Below are 20,830 nucleotides of genomic sequence, written 5' to 3'. Positions count from 1 at the left end.
AAACAGATTTACATAGTGGCAATGATAAAACCTGGATATTACTCACTAAAACACGCACACTTTAAAAGACCTTGACTCCAACCTTCCACCTAGTGCTCCACAAAGCAGCATAAACACAGATACAATATGTACGTGTTTTATGTCTGTAAACGGATATGTTCTCTGTTTAATAACACATTACCACTGGAGTTGTCTATTCAGAAAGGAAAATCAATATCTGTGCCATTTATGTTATCTGAACTTGGAACACGGGGCTTTGAAGGACCGCCGCGCTCCCGACTGCATAAACAGGAATGAGGTCGGCCCTGGTACATCGAGGCGACGTACCTGCGTGGAAGAACTTTCCGGAAAAGCCCAGGTTGAAGGTGAAGTTGGGAACGTAGGTGCGCAGCTCATTCTGCGTCTCGAGCAGAGCCTGCACAGAGGACGGACACGGTCAGCAAAAGTTACCGCCACGTTAATGCACGCACGCTCGTGCAAACGCGCACACACACACACACACCCTGCCCCAGTTCAGCGAGTCCCTGGTGCACCATACATCATCGTATTCTGTCTGAAACCTCCCTCTTTCCCCTCCCGATTTGTTTGTTTGTTTTATTTGATCTCTGCACTGGGATCATAGTGTAACTCGTTCGGCATGTCAGAGTGGGACTGTGATTTACTGCCCCGCTTTACAGCTGTCAGAGTGATGCCTTTGATTGTTCTCACTTTTTATTCCCACCCAGTACTGAACATCTAATATCTTGGTATTAAACATCAAAAGGGGAGACAATAATAAACGCGGCTGTACGTGTTTGAAATATTCATGCCCTCAGCTCTTACGGCTGTCAGAGCCTGACACAGCAGGCCAGGCTGTTGGCCCGCAAACCGTAATGCTTTAAATGATGTTGAAATTGTTCTGTGTGTGTTGGGGGGGTGAGGATCTGCCAGTGTAAAAAAAAAAAAAAAAAAGAAAAAAAAAATCACATTTAAAGACAAACATCTGATAGACATATACAACCATGGATGTGGAACGGATAAGCAAACAGTACAGTTCGGATTCCTTATTTAACACGTGGATGGAAACATTTCCAGCTTTTTGCAGCATGACAAGGTGGGTTCCAGGTCTCTCGTGCCCTCCCTATGCAAGCCTCCACTCCTCCTCAGGTAATAACCACCCAGCATTCTTGCTGGGCTGCCGTTTTCCAGCCTGTCCCCCACCGTGAAACCCCTGGCAGTACAGGCAGACAGTTGACATCACCTTGACATCAGACACCTTCATGCGGGTGCCCTCCTTGCCCACGAAGATGTCATCGATGTCCACCAGCAGGTAGCGGTCCAGCGACAGCGACAGGCGCTTTCCCGTCAGGAAAGAGACGGCATCCACGAAGACCAGCTTGTGCAGCCAGAAGTTGAGGTTGTTGCCAAAGAGGACACGCTGGATCCCGTCATGGAGACCGAGGTCCTGCACCACGGAGGCGTGCAAGGCGGCGGTACCGCCCACGGCTGCCACGCTCTCCGCCGACCTCGTCTTGGCCAGAAGAACCGGCTCGTAGGTGGAGTGGTTCGACTGGAAGACGGTCCAGTCATCGCCTGGCAACGGGCCCCGCTCCACCTCCCTAGCCCGGGTGATGAAGAGGAGAGGGGACTTGGGGTTCACGGTGCAGTCTTTCAGGCCCAGGTTTGAGTGCAGGAAGAGGGGGAAGCCCTTGAGCTGGGCACTCAACAGGCTGTTTTCATTGGCCTGTAGGGACAGAACATCACTAGTGAAAAATGCACTTATCAACTCATCAAGATGGGCGACAGGGATTTGTACAAATGAAACACTGTCATTATTATTATTATTATTAACCATTATTTGTTTTTTCAAGGCCGCTTATAATGTTAGGTAATGAGCTTTACAACGATTTACCCATTTACACAGCACAGCACTTTTCGGTCCAAGGTTAAATACACTGATAAAGGGTGCTACAGTAAGGTCAGGGATCCAGACTTTTACTGCAAGGCAATTGCTCCAACCACTTTGCTGTGTGCAGTTCCTATCATCATCATTATTAACATCATCCTTTTGTCCACTATCTAATTTTTTTTTTAAACTTATACAGCTCGATACCACACTGAACACTCATACTGTGATTCTTGAGGTTGAAGGTTGGTCTCTCTACTACGGTACCTGGTACTTTCTGATGAAGGCTTAAAATAAATAAAATGGTAAAATCAATAAACTATATATGTCAAATACAAAAAAATTAAAAAAAACCTATTTAATATCTTTGTAAAAGAAGAAAAAAACATATCACACATGAACCCTTGCTCTTAAAGTCTTGTAGCACAAATAGTGAATTTCTAAAACACTGCGGGGGTTTTTAAAGCAATCTGGGTTGCAGACAAACAGAGCTTGGAAAGCTGCAATTCAACAGCATTCAATCAAACTCGCAATTCAGAGCATCCATCCAATCGAGCCTTTCCCCTCGTTATGTCATGTTTTTGCATCGCGATGAGTCGATGAAACAGAACACAAACACAAATAATTAGCGGCGGGTTTGGAGCGGTGCGGACTGTTAGAGAAAGCCCTCCTTTTTCTCCACTCACCCCGGGGCTATGGCTCACTCTCACAAGGGACTAGGAATGCGTGACATTTTGGTGAGGCGCGGCCCCCCCACCATGCTTTCCCCCAGCTCTTCAACAAATCTCTCATTTACAGTCCAAAAAGCCCCCCACCCAGCTTAGACCGGCTGAGTAGCCACGCCGCAAACGGCACGACAGTCCAGTGACGCCTGTCAAGAGAACCACTGGGCCGTGTCCCTCCTACCTCCCGTTTCGGCCAGGCAACCCTCCCTCACTTGCCTCCCCAGCAGAGAAAAAATGAAATGAATATGGCAGAGTATGAATGAACGGCGGGGGGGGGATAAACATCTAACCACAGTTCAGCTTTTTTTTAAAAGGTGCATCAGAGCTGAGCTTCAGGCACTGACAGCAATGAGACGCACGGCCGCGTGAAGTTGTCGTTCGCTTCCCGGGACCAGCCCGCCGGTGAGTCAGGCTGATGCGATTGGAGTCCGACAGCAGCCTCGGCTCCACGGATGACAAGGCGGCTGTTTGCAAGACGAGCGTCTTTTTACAGCTGTGCTGTCAACACGTCGCAGCTCCTCCAACACCCCAGAAAAACATAAAGAAGGGATTTCAAAAGCAGTTTAGGTCATTTACTTATTTATTCAGATGGCACTATCTGTTCTCTGCTTTTGGTGGGAGATCGTTCCCCGCTGCGGTTCCGGGTCCATCACACAAAACGAACCGGTATCCCGCAAGACCATGTTCCATCCAGCCCGACCCACGGGCTTTGGTGGGAAGCCACGCCTCTCCGGAGCAACCCTATGGTGATTCATTGTGCTGGGCTCACGTAGAACCGCCGGGTCAGGTCACAATTTTCTTCCAAGTCTGTCTCGGTCTATCAAAGACTGACCGATGCGCAGGACAAAAGGGGGCTGCTTGAACCGGAAACAAAGACATCCCCAAGAGGGAAAAACCTGGGAGCAATTACTCCAAGTCTGGGTGGAAAGGACAGACCCGGGGGGATTTAATATCAATTAAACATTAATACGGACATGGGATTAAACAGAAAGACCAAGAGGAAGAGAAGTGGAGCTTAAATGAGTTTACACTCGAATGTATAATTAAAGTGAGAGCACTCTCAATATCCTTACTGCCAGTACGCCTCTCCTGCTTTCTCCACGAAGGAATGAGGACGCAAGTTTGGGCAGTAATTTTGACACAACAGCACGCCGGGACACGTCTGCCACCGGGAAATTATTTACCCCACTGAAGACGGAGCGAGGAGGCTTTCTCGGAAGAAGGGGTGGAGATAGCAATGGCTCAGCGAGTGGCCCACGAACACAAACAGAGCGGGTTTGTTCAGGCTCGCGCCTGGGGGCCCATTATCACCTGCTGGAGGAGCCGAGATTGGCCTGGGAGTCAATGGGGCGTGAGAGGCGTTTAGAGAGAAGCGGCGCTCCCGCTAGCGCAAAATGCTAATGCGAGACGTGGAAGGAGAACAACCACTCCCGGCTGTACACGGCGGAGCCACATAACTGCTGTCACTCCTGGGAATATGGGTGGTCTGCAGCGGTTAAAGCACCAACTCCTGATGTGCCCGGAAGCCCGGAGGAAAGGATTCACTGCGGCCGAACTGCTCCTAGCTTTCATTTCCCAGAGGTGTAAAAATTCCACAAGGTGTTGTAGGCCCCTGGTGCAAAAGTAATTGCTACCCTCTCCCTGTCTAATTAAAATGAAAAGCCCAGACCCTCGAAAGCAGCCAACGTCAAAGCCTGCACAAGTGAAGAGAGCATTTCAAGATTTCAGTGACGAATTAGCCTTCTGGGCAGCCTTGGCACGAGACAAGAGGACATGTGTGAAGGAGCCAGAAGGAGTGGCTGGATAGAGCTCTGCTGGAGCGCTCGTAAGATGGAAGCAAGCAGTGGGTCAGGAGACCATTCTGGGCATAGAGCTTTTCTCGCTTGACACAATTCCGTGTTTGACAGACACTTGCTTTGCCAGAACTCCCAGGTTGTTATACTGTCTTTGCAGTTTATGGACACAACTGGCCCCTGAAAGTCTGTATAGCTCATAAACCCTAAACCGCTTTTACCACTATGTTACAATAAAAGCTTAATATTAAACAAATCTCTTGATTTATTCGTGGCTCAGCTTCTGCAAAAGTCTCGGGTATAGCTACAGTAAATGAAAACACTTTGTACCAATTTAACTTTAAGCCACATCAGAACTAAATGAACTAAAATGACTTTCAAGTGACTGAAAACACAAATACTGATTCTCCGCAAACTTTTGCTGAATGATTCATCCCACAGATGTGAAACACTGCAATAACATTTTGTTATTGATCATCAGCCCCTGTGAACACCAGAAGCCGTAAACACTGTGGAAATGAGCCGAAATAGGGTGGTCCGCACTCCTATTCTGTCTCGACTGCGTTTTACTGAAACCTGTCACCCGGCTGAATAAAAGCAGGCTACATTTGCACAGCTGCAAACAGAAATTTCTGAAGAAGTGAGAAAAATGAAATGGGGGGAAAAGAAAAAAAAAAACCCACAAAATGTCTGCATCTGCAAATTCATAACTTGACCTTTCACGACGTTGGGTGGTTAGTGTTGTTGCCTTCGGATCGGAAGGACACAGGTTTAAAATCCAACTGCTGCAGTAGCGCCTACGATCAAGCTATTTAGCTTAAATTGCGCCGCTAAAAATCCCTCTACTGTATAAATGGGTAAGTCATCGTAAGCAGCTTAACACTCTAAGTCACTTTGGAGTCGGCTAAATGAATACACACAATCAACACGAGACGGAAAGTGTATCTGTACTTGTCCGACCGACGTGTTGCTTACCTTATGTTTCTACCCAAAAAGGACTGAAAACTGTTAAAATGGTTCAGTATTTCATCAAAGTCACTTGATGTGAAATACACTTTGGAAGATAATATACTGTTACTCTTAGAGTACTGTTGAAGGTAACAGTAACTACTAGTAGGCTAGCTGTTCTCTAGAGCTGCTCACCTTGAAGAAGCCAATGATCCCTACTCCATATTCCACGCAGTACTTGTCCAGCAGCTCTCGGTTCCAGGCATCCATGTTGACGTACTTGAGGATGTTTTCGTAGATAACCAGTGTGAAGCGGCCACGGTCCTTGTCGGTGAGGGTGGGCATGTCTCCCTTCCCGGGTGAGATCTCGGTGCGGTATTTGAAGCGGCTGGACTCCAGAATGGCTACAATCTCCTGGCCCAGCTGCGAGTACAGACTTTCTACGAACACGAGCACCACGGGGTCCGTGCGTGACGAGTCCGCGGGCCGAGCTGTCCTCAGAGGAAGAAGACGTGAAGGAGCGACCTTGGCGTCATCGCAGTCGGCCAACGAGCCCTCGGAGGCTGCGCCCCCAGCAGGCTCCAGCTCCCGCTTGACGCCATAGAGGAAGTAGGCCGAGACAAAAACGCTGGCCATACAGAAGGCGAAGAGGAGGAGGAGGGTGGTCCGCAGGGTGAGCTGGCGGAAGGGCCGCGGTAGGCGCCCACAGATCAGCATCGTCCACCCCCACTCAGGTCCAGAATGGGGGGGGAGGGGGAAAAGCAAAAACTAAAATAACACACTTGGGCAGCTAGAGGTCACAGCGGAGGTGATAGAAAGAAAAAGGAAGGGGTTTATCATCAGCTCTCCCACAGCAGGCACTGTTCATGTCACCATCGCAGAACAGTGTTGGGCGTGGCGTCGGCAGGGGGAACCATCGGATTGGATGGACCTCCGGATGGGAGGTTTGTGCTCGTTACCAGCTCTCCGCCAGCCCCTGCCTACCCCCACCACCCTGCCCCACCCCACCAAGAGCACTTTTAAGTTCTGGATTTTCGGGCAGGCTCCCAGGACATATCGGAGCGGTGTCCAGCTGGAAACGCCTCCAGGGAGTGGAAGAGGAAGAGCTTGAGAGGGCGTTTCCTCGAGGTCCTCTCCCAGCAGGTCATTCCCGAAGCATTCCGCTTGACGGTTCCCTGCAACCTGGAGGAATGAAGGAAAGGTGAATTTATAGCAGTTCATTTTAAGGGTGACGACGACAACGCTTCAGTGATTTGTCTTTTGCAGTTTCGTTGCAGCATTAGGCAATGTTCTCTGTTCTCAAAATGCTTTATGATGCGATTGAACTTTGTCAATTTCTCTGAAACTTGCTTCGCATCACAGCAGCTCTGTCCGTCGATGACTATGACATGTTACGTATGAATAGAAAAAAAAAAAACAAGGATAAATGAAAAAGAATAAGTAAATCACATTGTTCATGCTAACTGGGAAATTATCTTCCGAAATGGAAGGCTAGCCAGGGACATTAAAACATTGAAATGAAACATAAGTAAATAAAAATTACAGGAAAATATAAAACATAATATTAAAAATATAAGAGGATTGGGTTTTTTCAAGGAAGATCTAAAGCCCCAACACTGCATTATCCACCTTGGGTCTGCTCTCGTAATTAACTACTACTTTCTCTCTGTACTGAGGTTTGGGAAGGGTGCCTGGAAGAGACGTGGGTACATTTAACAAGCATCTTCTCTGACGGCTACGTTCTTGTCTCGGAATACAAAGCAACAGCTGGCAGAAGCACCGGCAAGCCGAAATCACGCGATAATGGCGTCCACTTGTATTGATCAGGGGAAGCTTTAAAAACCTGGCCACGCCGCTCCCCAATTACACTTCAAAGGTAGAACGCCTTTAAACTCTCAAGGTAGAGCTCCTCAGACAAGTGTGGGAGAGACAAGGATGGACTCAGCAAAAGGGGTGCGGGGTGAGAAAAGATAATGACCTCAGATACACCAGAACCGCAAATGGATTTTAAATGGAAAGCGTGGAATTAAGCCTTCCGTCAGCCACCGTGATAAACCCGCGTGGAAATTATCTCGCCCAAAAAAAGCACTCGAGGAAGAAAATAAAAACATATTAAATACTGCATGATGAATCGGGCAGCTAGCTGAGAGAGGCGAACGGCGAAACGACGAACGGGCTGCGCTGAATGTACGCCGGAAAGGAAGCTGCTCTGTAACACAGCAGAATGAGAGATTAGCACAGCGGAGCGAACAGCACCATTCTGCGGGAGCTGCTCTCCACTGGCAACGGAGATAACAGAAATTGAATAAAAAAAGGGAAAAAAGGCCACCGTGAAGCCCACCAAACACACACACACACACACACACGCGGTTCCCACAGTGAAACAAGAAAAGGCTCAATGCATCTGAGCGTGGGCCCCACGTGGGAACTTCACTGTGGGACCGGGACACGTGCACGGCGGGACGGCTAGTCCGCTACAATCAATCAGCGTCCACCCTGGCCACACTGCGTCTCAGGCTAACACGGCCCTTAAGCATCTGTGCTAATTAACAATTGATCTAGTTATATAACCAAAATGTCTCGGGGGGTGTATGCAATGGGGAGGGCCAAGACAACAAAACAAGGTTTAGCAGTGCTTGCGCACAGTCCGAAACAAACAAAGATGATAATGCACAGCGAGCTACACGCCGCCACTGCCAACCCCTACGCCCCACCATAAACATCCCGTTAGAAGATGGTTTTCGTTACTGCCGCCCGTCACGGGGTGAGCGTCCGCCTGCGGACGTCCTTCCGCCCATTCGGGCTCGAGGAGGACGAGGCCATCGCGGGGCCTGGGGAATGGGTAAAAGACAAGCTGCCGCTCGCCCGTGCTCCAAGAGGAATACCGTTTCGCAGGAACATTTAATAGCGAGGGAACATGAAAAGGGAGAGTGACTGACAGCTAGTGAGCGAGAAGCCGGGAAGGAGGAAAAAACATGGAAATGAAATTATAAGGGCTTAAAAAAGTATTTAATCAGAGTAGAGAGAAAAACAGAGGAATGATTCCAGGAGCATGAGGAGGAGGAGGAGGAGGAAGAGAAGCGCAGTTCAGCATGTGTAAACCTCCCTGGATTTCCCAGTGCAGCCGGCTGTCCCTATTCACTGGCTGCCAGTCGGAATTTGGGAAGGTGGGGTGGGGGGCGCTCTGCCAAGCGATACAAAGCCCAAGTAGATTTTGCAAAGGAGAGGGAAAAAGAAAAGGGGGGGGGGGGGGGGGGAGGCTGGCCACCGTCCCGTCCAAAAGCCGCCACAATACCTGTCACTTTGCCGCCATTGTGCCCTAGGGAGGACACGGCCATCGGGACGAGGATTAAGGGGGGGTGGATAGTTGACTGAATGCAACCATACATAAGTTTAAGTGCCATTGTAGGAATTATTGCTTAACATAAAGTGGGCAATGAGCAAGGTCTGACGTCATATTTATGGTCACTCAACAAAAAAATGCAGACAACTCAAACGACTGGAAAGAGTAAAGTGTGACAATCAGGATTTCACACTTGGTGGTTTTGTTACTTTCAGTGGAGTTCTTCCCAGGAGAAACCTTTCAGAGTTGTTTTTCCACATAAACAGAAAACACGGGAGAGAAAAGCGATAAGGCTTCTGGATGTGTCGCTGCACACCGAGTTTTACAGCTTAGCTGAAGATCAATACGGCAGGTCCTCTCAACGCTGCTGCTTGCTCGTGTAGCCAAACACAAAATTCAGATTAATGGAGAATAAAAAAGGCAAAACACTGGCAGGGGAAAAAAAAAAAAAAAAAAAAAAAAAATCCTAGAAAATCTCACTGGAACTTTTTTAATGAGATTTTCGCCGACAGGTGGGAATGTTTATTCTTCCCCAGTTACAGCTAGATGCTACAATGACCGCCAGTGGATTTTGGCATATTTATGCAGTGTTTTAACAGCTAGTTCAACCCAGGGTTTATAATTTCAAGTTAAAACTGTTATCTCAGCAGAGACCAACGCAGATGGAGCTGGAGTTCTTCGAACGGCGAAACAAACAAACAGGAGCTGGGTTTTCACATGTGGTCATCCGGCCTCTTTCTGGTTGAAAAGCGTGGATTCAGGGCGATGGATGCTGGAAGTGAAAATGACAGCAAGGAGGTGGTAGCAATAAGTGTTGGACTTGGCAAGTTTCCAATGGTTAGGGGGTAATTTCACAGCCACAGCTCTCCACGGTGGTGGGCCCTTCAGCGTTGGGATCCCATGCCGATGTTCAGCTCCACAGACTTCTCATCTCCCTTCCCAAAACCCGAGTATTTGAAATCCCCAGCTTTTCGATCCACTCCGTGACCTACCTGATCCTAAATGAAAAGCTCTCTTACTGCGGTCCATATGAGTGAAGGTGTTGATGACACTGTTTCGGCCATCTCATGCCTGCAGGTCCCGTAAGGCAAATTGCCCCGGGTGCTTTTCGGGCTTAGGCTCATGTGTGTCAATAATTAATTATACTGAGCAATCGGATAATTAAAGGACGAGAGTGTGGAATGAGCGGTGCGCTGACATACGAAGACGTAGGCAACCAGAGTCGACACGGGCTGACAGAGTGTCTACCCAGGAAATCTACAGGGACTTAAGGTCTTCCCCAAAACCACACATAGCTGACCTTCAGATGTAATCACACAAGACTTACTTTGGAATTGCCTGAAAATGCAATGGATCAAAAGTGTCTTACTCAGGCCTTGGGAGGTGAGGGTGTGGGTGGGGTGTCAAGCAACGCCAAGCTTGCTGCAGAAGCCACAGTCACAGAAATGGCCGGCAGCAGGATTCGGGCAGCTGTGGGAACTCAGTACTGAATGGTCTTTTAGGGTGGAAAAAGGACATGGGTTCAAAGACCAAGTCTTCAAAGCTCAAGGTCCTTCTCCTCCTACCTCTCCCCTCTTTGTGTCTCCTCAAAAGAATAGCATAGCTGACTGGCTGCCCGACACCCCCGCCTTCCAAAAAGAAAAAGTCATACAGCGAAAAAGGAGAATTAAAAGAACCTCAGCTCTGGAGATGGGTGTGTAATCTAACTGGACACTCAGAATGAAGGGGGCAGAGATTTTCAATAACTGGAAAAAATGCATCTACCCCCACCCTGCTGTATTAAAGCTTGATGGATTACTGGTTTATGACAAGGCCTTTGCAAATTCTTCTCTACTGAGGGTGAGAAGCGTTATCCTCAGGTCAAAGTCCTCAGAAGAACCCAAGAAGTTCAGCTATTTATGTTGCAGACTAAGCAGCTGCAGAGTATAGGGGTTTCATGTCTCCACAAGTTTCAATTATAGGGACTAGTTGTTGCTAATGCATTACCAGCTAGCACCAAGATAAATTTCACAGACCAGTATGCTTGGTTGCACACCGCCTAGCAAATATGTATAGCCATACTTAACATACCATGAAAATGACTGTCACTCCTTCAGACGCACGAATGCATGATTTTCCTCCGAGAAGTGTACATGTTCCCCCTTCTCCTCCGAAGCAGCAGTTTTTGGCATGAGAAAAGTTCACGTTTAGGGTCCGGTGTACATGTTGAGAGCCCCCGCCTTGGACTGAGTTTAAATACCCACCATCAACTGACTTCTTTTGTGCACATGATGGTCTTATATAGACTGGTCTCCATTCCCTCTGAGGTCCCCCTCCCTTCACTTAACCATTATCCTCGGCGTCCCTTCTTTTGAGCATACCAGAGAATCAGGAGAATGGGGTAACACTGGAAGTTTCCTCTTCAAAAGAGGGCTGCATCTGCTTCAAAAGCGCTGCTTCAAAGTACAATGAATTCCACCGATTCGACCTTATTTTACAGAGGGCCGCTGCAGATCAGCGCAGAAAGCCATAACCGCATGGTTACCAACAGCCTGCATTTTACTATACTACTATTAATATTTATTTTCCATCCCTTATTCAGTTTGCTCCATCTGTTCACTCTTTTTTATGCTTGTTTTCCATCCTGCCATTATCCAGTTAAATTGGAATTTAATTTGAAATGCAAATATATCATTTTTGAGTTGCTAAAACAAGAGAAGAAATTGGAAACGTTACAGGTGAAAAAAGCTTCAGTGTTCTTACAAACAGGGAAAAAAAGAAAAAAAAACATTCATGTGTAGGTTTTTTGAAGATTTTGTGCTTTACTGAATAAATCCGCACATGAATAACAGAAATCCAGCATCCCAGTATTCAATGCCAAGAAGTTTTTGGCAGTGTAAGGATGTATCTGATGGAATGAAAAATACGAATGTTTGTAATCTAGAACTTGCACTAACGCTGAAAACTCAAAAACTTAAATTACCTTAAATTAGCACAAGTTTCCAGAAAGGTTTAAAAATTTGTAGCAAACATTATTATTATTTTTTTTTTTTACTGCTTTACATGCATACTTTTCAGAAGCCCACGAACTACCAGGGTACAAAGGGACCACCTTAGCTTCGCATTCCGCACCGAGCATCATGAGTAACAAGTCCGGGCAGCGAGTTAGTCCTGCGTGAGGCTTCTTTCTGGGTCAGCGGCTCCTCGGTGGACTCCAGTGAGAGAGAGAGAGAGAGAGAGAGAGAGAGAGAGAGAGGCACCGAGCACCCAGTTGTGCCCAAATTTCAGGCTGTTTCACATTCACAAGGGTGGACATTGTTCGCGGGGATCGACAACAGCCTCGACGATTGTCCAGAAAAAGGACATACAAACAGCTCTGCTCATACAAACAGACTAATGAGCGTGAACTGCCCTTGCCTTCCCATCTCTTCAATATTGCAGCGCTCGCAAAATAAGAAAAGGAAATGGACGTGTGGCATCCAAACAGAATCCTCTGTCGTTGAGTCCAGTTACCCAGTTAACTAACAATGATCATAATTATACACATACATACATACAGACATATATATATATAAAGTAAAAATTTGTCAAATTTCTGAAGATGAAGACCTTTCCTCCATTAAAACTCCCATTTTCCCCCACTGAAAAAGGAGAAGCAGTGGGGGAAAGTGTTCCAGCCGAAGAAAAAAAAAAAAGACACGATCATAAAAATGTTTTAAGATTACGAGCATGTGTTATGTTAAAAATATGTAATGGTTATAGCACAGATGTAACGGTTATAGCGCAGCCTCTGCAGCAGCACGTGTATCCGTCAGTGACAGAAATACAAGATGGATGACTCTCTTTCAGGTGGCGGATAACATATAAAAACTTGTGCGTCAACCGGGCACATAGCCAAGGCCCTGCCGCTACATTAATTACAAAGGAAAGGGCTGAGATGTCAGCTGTGGAAGTGCGAAAAAAATCGTATATTTTATGTGTGTGTTTATATATATGAAAACACACACCGCTGAAGGCCCATCACAGGCATAGCTCCCATTCCCTCCGAAACGAACTACCGCAGCAGCGTGCGAAATGTCACCGGAAAAAATGCTGCCGAGTTGCAAAGGAGTCCAGAGTTCACTATAAAGGCATGCGTACTGTTCCGGAGCGTTCCTCCTCTCTGGCTGCAGGGATACATTCTATAAATAAGCTACTGGAAGTGGCCAAGCTTGCCCCGCATGGAGAGTTCTGCACTTACCAACACACTGACAGTTACAAATGATGTCCCTCCATATTCTTGCTAGCACCTTAGCAACTACACGCTCGCCATGGTAACTCCATAGTAACGGCTCCTTCCGTGGCAACCGCATGACAACATTACTCTGTGAGGAATGGGGAATCATACAGAGTTGTTCAAACCAAGAGAATGTTTAATTTGTTTATACTTCAGAGCGTTTTTAGAAGAAAACATCAACACGCCTGATCAATGTTTCAGTGGATAATGTTGGGCCGTACTGGTCTTTGGGGTGCAGATGTCTGCATGTGCTACGAGCATCTCTGTGGGACTGTAACCTTTCTGGTATTTTAAATGATGATCTTCAGCAAGATCAGCACCAACACACTGTCTTTGCGTATGAGGACAGATGTTTCGGTCTTCCTACAACACGGCTACTCAACTAACAACATATACAAGAAGCACCCTCTATTTTCGCCAGTGAAACTGCCGATGGTGTTGATCTACATATCATATAATTTAATTCACAGCTGCCCTCCCAGTAACAATGTCTGCACAATCCAAAGATTCTTGCCGGAAAGCAGCTCCGTGCTGTATTTTGCTCCTAGGAACACGTGGGACGCTCCTGTCCATAAAGCCTCGTCTACGCCGACGCAAACCCAAGCGTCAGCGTGCCTAGCAATTCACCTGCACGTCATGTCATTGAAGAAATGGTTGTCAATGGTTACCGCTAACAGTGGAACATTTTTGTGTTTTTTTTTTTTTTTTTTGGATCGAGTTATTCTGATTTGCACTATAGAGAAAGCACAAAAATGCTTTCAAAATGGACAACATAAAAGAGAACTCTCAAGAAACAGACTATGTGCCAGATGACATCAAGAAATACACCAGGCAAATCACGCTGAAAGTAATACGGCCATCGGGAAAAAAAGTGGCAAACCATTTCCACATACCGAAACAGGCCTCGGTCACTCAACTGCCCAACGATGCATGAGCGCAGAGTAACTGACAAGGTGATATGACCTTAAATATCGTAAAGGCAAACCCAGACTGACCATTATCCAGAGAAAGACATTACCCAATTAAAGTGAACAGGACTATGTCATTTAGTCATAATTAATAATTGCTACTCAGTGTTCTCTCATTCAGACTCACAAGTCCTGCTCTGACATCACCCCCCTTTCAAACAAATATTCGGACAATGGATACACAGAGTGTGGTTTTAATGTTGACGGTTACACGTTCATCCGAGGTAAGGCGGTACCACCGCAGCATTCAGCAACGCAGCACAACTCGAAACATCAAACTTTCAGTGTGACCCAAAAGATTGACATCCTGGCTGCTGATGTCACTTCCTGTGTTGCAAAGTGACACGCAGACAGCAAGACAAAGATTGGCAGGAGATGATGCGTCGAGGCGCTCCGCTGCACACCATAAGCTGATTACAAATAAAACCCATGTTGATTCTGAAACCACAACTTCCTGCACCTCACGAAAAAGTTGAGGCTTCTGGGGCGAACTGGAGAACCTCAGCGTTTACGAGCGCTAGTCGCTCCAGACGCCTGGCTTTTTCTTAGTGCCGTTTTCTGCATCTTTTCATTTCGCCAGTACTATTACACAGCACATTGCTTGCCTTGTTCCCCAGACTAAAAACCCAGTCCTTTCCATTTGTTGTCCTTTGCCAAGTGAAATAAAAACCCAAACAAATCCGCAAGGTCATACGCACAATACTGTGCACGCAGATATTTTAATTTACTTCCCTGCCTAATAGTGTCAATTCTCTGCTCTACACTAGTGATGGCATAAAACATATTAAAAAAAAAAAATCTTTGTGGCACATTGCGTGTTCCCGAAATGAAGAAAAATAGAAAGACAGAATAAGACAAGCAATTCTGACACACCCTATTTCACAGAAGGAATTAATCATCATGGGACCTGAGGCATCGTCTGATAGGAATGCAGAGTCTCAGTTCAACTGAATGTGGTTCCCCCAAAACTATGTCTTATGTCACTTAGGAACTGAAGAAATAAGTTGCTTTGACCAGTGTAGCCCTGCGCAAAGTCCCCCCCCCCCCCCCTCGACAGCCCATCAGGCTTGAGGGGCCAGCTGACAAACACCATTTACATGAAGAGGGAGGCCTGGTCTAGGCCGAATCTGGAGAGGTCCGCAAAGTGTAATCCTAAATCCATAATCCTATTTATCTAGGCTCGACCAAATGTGCAAGAGAGCGACCAGCAACCTCAAACTCTCAGGCTGACCGTGTCTCCCTGCCTAAGAGGTTCGCTTGTATTTCAGAGAGGTGGACAGGGTTCGACTGGAGGTCAAAGGGGATACGTTCAGGAAGCACGCCTGTGAGTTAATGTTATAAAACCTCAGCACGGCGTGACTCGTGGTCCATGTGAATCCACCTGCTCCAGCCACGCCACCCATCGACACTTTACACACAGTCTTACGGTATAGTAAACAAGGAACAAATTCATGCGGGTTACTTAATGACTTTAAGCTGTTGCTTCTTTCAGCAAAGAGTACGGACTTCAGGATGGGCCTCTTGCTCACATTTGCCATTAATTAAACTTATTGTCCTTTGATGCACAGTGGCGTAAGTATACAAAACTGACAACATGTTTAGGATTTATTTTCCAAATGTACTGCATTTACATGCTCTAAATCTCTAAGGCAATTTGGGGAAAATATATGCTATATGTGTCTATATAAAAAGTGCTTGTAAATTTCCAGGGCAAGAAATTGGCATTGCCACTACATACCATCCCTGCTTTGGAGGGGGGGAGGTAGGGGGTAGGAGTATAGGGCTGTTACATTTTATTTTAACATCAAATCTGACTTGAATGTGCTCTGATTTTTAACATATTCATTATGGTCCGGGGTACATAAATATATATTTTTTTCAAAAAAATCATCACCTCATGGTCCTTCAAAGACTGTTTTTGAGTGACTAAAAATCTTCAATCAAGGCAATTTAAACAAAATATGCTGTAGCACGGACAGCTCGCTCTGATGTATCCCTGCATCCCTTGTGTGTCTCCAAGTACATGAGCGAGTCTTATCTGCCAACAACAAATTTAAGAAAAAAAAACAGAAAAAAAAAAAAAAGAAAATACCTGCCCTTGACAGTAAACACTGTGGCCCTGTCATATTTCTTGCAGTTAACTTGTGGCTGAAAGACCATGGTCTTTTTGTTATTACAATTTATTTTTAAAGAAAATACACCTACTGTATACAATACTTAACTCATGTCATATCAAGTGCTGTGACAGGCCTACTGCTTTTGTACCTTGTTGGTATAGTTAACACGGTATGTGAGGTTTCTTAAGGCTGCAGTGACCAGCTACAATCACCTGTGCACTTTACATATCGTGCCTTTCAGATGCAAGTCATCTACTCTCCGTGAAAATACAGGAGCTCTGTGCCGCAGGCTAGGCCATGAGGGAGGCTGCCTAATACAATACCTGGCCAGCCATCAATCCATGATGTCCTTGCTTCATAATATTCAACATAATATTTTAATGAAGTTTTTTTTCATGTGAATCAATTTTGCAAAATGTCCTAGCATTACTTTTGTGATTTTGTATCAAGAGTCTCTTTCCACATGGACCCTTCACATGTTTCCCCTCTGAAACTCTTAGCATTCCAGAATTCCTCCAGTGTTGGTTTTCAGCTCCAATCGTCTGTTTGATTATTAATGAAGTTTGTCTATTTTCAAAAAAAAAACAAATTCCTAACTAAAGATCTTCATATACTGGCAAAGTACAGTGCTACATCAATTGCTGTATTCTGCAATATTTTCAGTCCTGTTAGATGGCAGGCATCAGTAGCATAAATAAGGTACGATATTCAAAAAATATTTTGGCTCAGCTTTTGTGAAATGAAAGACAACCATTATGACAATTTTTGTAAGGTGACAAGTCAAGGGTGCCTACATGTTTATGGTTTATTGTAGTATAGAAAAGTAAACATGGAAAATCGGTCCTTGTGGACACATCCAGGCAAGATTAAGAAAGTGCAGAAGTTGATGAATTCCAGAAGTTTTTCTTGACAACTGTATTACAAGTTCTCTCACAGTGCATTTAGGAACCATTTTTTTTTGCATTAAAACAAGTAAATACAAAGCCTCTGAAATTTGACATACACAGACATATGCGTATATGTTCACTTTCCCGCGTCCAGCCTGCACCGTGAGGCCTTCCGCGTTCTATTCTCCAAACTTCTTTGCCCGGACTTTCCATTCTCGAGAGGCCAACTTCATTCCACATGAGAAAGAAAAACGTGGTGACAAAGTGCTGAGTCCTGGCCAGGTGGCACTGCAGCGCCGACGCGCCGGCCTGCCCACACGCCCACCCGCACACTGGGAGAACGCCAGCTAACTTGCCAGGAAACATACCCACGCGTGGCCATCCACCAGACGGATATCTCATAATCAAGGCGGAGGAGCACACTGCTGGTAATCAGATACTGTTTTCTTCCAGCCTGTTTCTTAGCAGATGCCAGTGGTCTCCTGGTCTCCCCGAGTCCCAAGGCTGCGTCCCGGCATCCTTCACAAGGGGAATTTTACCAGAATCCCACCAGGCTTGGTCTGTTTAAAGTCCCCCCCAAGCAAAGAGTATTACTTGAATGTTCTGATTGCAAATCTGAATTAAAACCCAATGAACCCAAGAAGGTGTCACAACTCAGTATGCCCCAGGTCAAATATACTCTGTAATTTCACACTGCAGTCCCAGAGTCAATTACCCAGTTAGCTAAATAAAATTCAAAAAAAAAAAAAAAAAAAAACTAAAATCTGGCCATCAGTCATCCTGATCTGAAAATCTATTCCCTAATGGAATAACAGACAAGACATGAAGTGTGGGAGTTTAAAAGAAATGAACTGAAAAGAGAAACATGTCATACTTGCAGTGAACCCCTCAGAAGGGGAAGTTAAACAGTTTTCTTTGCACTTGTGCGGAGACGAGGGGACTGTTGGAAAGTGGGGGGCATGGCACCTGTGGGACGCAAACCTTACATCTTCAGTCCTCCGTGTGTCTGAGAGAAGTAGGAGTGGGTGGTGTGTCAGCCCGAGTTAAGGAGCTCCGCAGGGAGAGCACGGCAGCAGGCCTGAAGGGAACACCTCCGAGTTTGACTTGGCCGCTCTCTCGCTCTGTTGCTCCCCACCCCGCCACAAAGTCGCATCATGCAGCAAGTGACAAATGGCTTTTGGCTGCTCTTAACAGAAAAGAAAGGAGGAGAGCAAACAAATGCAGAACAGGAAAAAAAAAAAAAAAAATCCATGTTCTTGGAACAGTCGCATCCCAGGCCCAAGGATCTTTGGGGTGGGGATGGTCTGCTCCAAGAGCTTGTTGATAAAGCAGTTCCAGGCACGAATTCCGTTTCGCGAAGCCGTCGTGCCGGGAATGATTAGGAGCTTAAGACATGAAGCACTTTTTGAGCCGCTTCCTCTTTCCAGTCACCCTAACCCAGCTGCTAACGTAAAGAGGGACATCGTGTAAGTGCTGCCGCAAATATTTACATTTCCTTTCCCTTCGGTAATCGACTTGCGACTGTGAAGGACAGAAGAGACAGCGAAGGTTCATTTAGAGATTTGGAAGTTACTCTCATACTTATCACCCTCTGCGCCGCCCCAGCTTCTGCATCACTGTAAAATTATCGCCATTTTAACCCGATTCAATTTTATACCCCAGAGGCTGAGGAAATTACCTGGTGCACAGAATTGCCTTTACAAGGCACACATTTACGTGTCTGTAATGTATTTGTGCATCTGTATTTTAGACATTTTTTTAAAAATAAATTCAGTTTGGAGTCTGACTGCGAGGTATGCCTTTCCTGCCACCAAACTAATTGAAACGACAGGCTCAGTTTCTCCCAGCAAACTCTGTAATTGGTGCACGGACACACAGCAGGAGGCAAGGCTCACATCTTCAAGTCTGCTTTCTTTTCGGTGCTGGAAAAAGTAACTCAGCAAATCCAGAACATGTTGTCATGACAGCAATGGCCATCCCAAAGGATAAATATTATATATGCATATGTCTGTGTAGAAAACGAATGTTTATTAAACTTCTTAAAGGAGCAGAGCGGAAAGAGCACTGACTGCTTGTGTGGGTATGACACGACAGGCACAAAGTAGTAACTGCGAGGACCAGATTAGGTACATTACACCTAATGGCTAATTATATAGACATTGAAGCCTGGTGTTTAATTCACTCCACTGGGACAATTTGAGTTAAGAAATAAAAACAAATGAACGAAAGCGCTCCCATGCGCCCACGCAAAATAGGCATCTCCCGTCACTCTGCTGTGTCGTGCTCACTCCCAACCCAAACCCATCCCTCCCTCCAGTGTGCCCTATGGGATCTTCGCAAAAAAAAAAAAAAAAAAAAAGGCACAAAAGACTTCTGGGAGCTGAGAAGGCACGTGGGCTGCGGCGGCGTTCGAAGAAGTAGGCCAATCGTTAGTGGGCGGAGCAAAGCAGAGAGAGCTCGTTAGGATTCCCAAGAAGAGGCGGATGCCCAGTGAAGAACACCTTCATCCTTGGTGCTCCTCATTAAGACTCATACTTGAGGGCTGTCCTGGGTTATATATAGACACTTCATTACTGAAGGTGTCGATGAGTTGAACGCAAAATTTCACGCTTGGATCTCGAGATACCACCTGTCCAGGCAGGCAAACTGCGTCCTTCTCTTCAAGTAACCTAAGCATCTGGCTGTTTGCTTGGAGGCCACCTTGTTTAAGTACGGGAACTTCAGTTCACAGCACCCAGGTTAGCCTGTTAACATCACTAGTCAGAGTGACTTATTTATAACACCAGCAGTCCTCCATGCACGGCTGTGTCGTGTCCTGAGCAATACCGTACATCACCCCTTAAATGCAAAACCCACCCAGTCAAATGCAAATCCGGTCCAGCTGCCTCCACCATGCACCCTCCCCTCTGCATCTCAACATGCAGCCGTGAAGATAGCGCCATTCTATCATCCGCCCAATTACGGAGGACACACAGGGAGGGAGAGCATAAGAATAATATCACGTGCACTCCGCTCCATAAGAAAGCTCATGTGTCTAGCATTAAGACACAAGTTGGGTGTATACATAGCTCCCACTTAACGTGCATTTCACATTTATCTTAATGTTAAACCTGATTAGCTTGGCTTCCGGAAAATCGGGATCGTTAGCTGTTCCCGCTGCGTTGGAACACATCGGGTCAGCGTCGAGGGATAGCAGACAGTCGAAGGAATGTTGCGGCATGACAGACCCCGTGGTTTGTAGAATGTCGAGTCATCTGTGTTTATTATGAGTCCATTCACTATGGACAGGTGTATATTTTCTCAAAGTGGAACAGAAACGTACCTAGGAAAGTATCTGAGGGAGTCTGAACTGGAGTCCTGGAAACAGAAACAAGGTTAAAACAGAAACATTCATTGTCCTAGACATATGCTCACAAGGGTGCAAGTGTACAACAGGGTACATCAGTGGGCTTTGCAGAGTTGCACGCTGAGGCAGACCCTTTCAAACACGCGAAGCATTCCCTGGCGAGAGCATCACAGGCCCGGGGTGAGGGCCGATTTCCCTTTTTTGCAGACTATATCAAGGCTGTATGTGTTAAACCCTATACGCTATTTTTACCTTTACAAAGCTATAGGGTAACGTCTCAGTGACAGGCCATAACTCCAAATATGCTGACCATGAAAATGGGTCTTTAGGTAATAATAGAGGTATCAAGAGCGGTGGAGGCTTTATTTTCAGCAGGCTGTATGTGGGCCACAGCGATGGCTGCCTGAGAGGTCACAAGATTAAGGTAACAAATTGCAAAATCTGACACTTGGAAAAATCAGACAGATAAATGCTACCTGGAAGAATTTCCGGCTCCCAATTGACAGACTGCCGCTTGACCTTAAATTTGTCATTGGAAAAGTATCTTGGCGGTGCTGGGAATC

General features: G+C 46.1%; 1 protein-coding gene across 3 annotated transcripts in view; it reads right to left on the bottom strand.

Annotated features, from left to right (window-relative positions):
- ndst1a (N-deacetylase/N-sulfotransferase (heparan glucosaminyl) 1a) overlaps positions 1–20,830 on the bottom strand; it is a 72,903-nt gene that overhangs the window by 15,729 nt on the left and 36,344 nt on the right. For all 3 annotated transcript variants that reach the window (XR_003798085.1, XM_029257381.1, XM_018756481.2), the window contains exons 3-5: positions 5,547–6,533; positions 1,241–1,723; positions 328–415 (exon numbers count right to left, since the gene is read on the bottom strand). Coding sequence is in view for 2 of the 3 variants with exons in the window: in XM_029257381.1 (XP_029113214.1) it covers positions 328–415; positions 1,241–1,723; positions 5,547–6,068 (1,093 nt within the window). In the remaining variant the exon portion in view is untranslated. The remainder of the gene's footprint in view (positions 1–327; positions 416–1,240; positions 1,724–5,546; positions 6,534–20,830) is intronic.

The sequence above is a fragment of the Scleropages formosus genome, chromosome 13 (assembly GCF_900964775.1).
Source record: "Scleropages formosus chromosome 13, fSclFor1.1, whole genome shotgun sequence".
NCBI lineage: Eukaryota > Metazoa > Chordata > Actinopteri > Osteoglossiformes > Osteoglossidae > Scleropages > Scleropages formosus.
The sequence above is the reverse complement of the archived record's forward strand: the minus strand, read 5'-3'. Positions and strand labels throughout refer to the sequence as shown.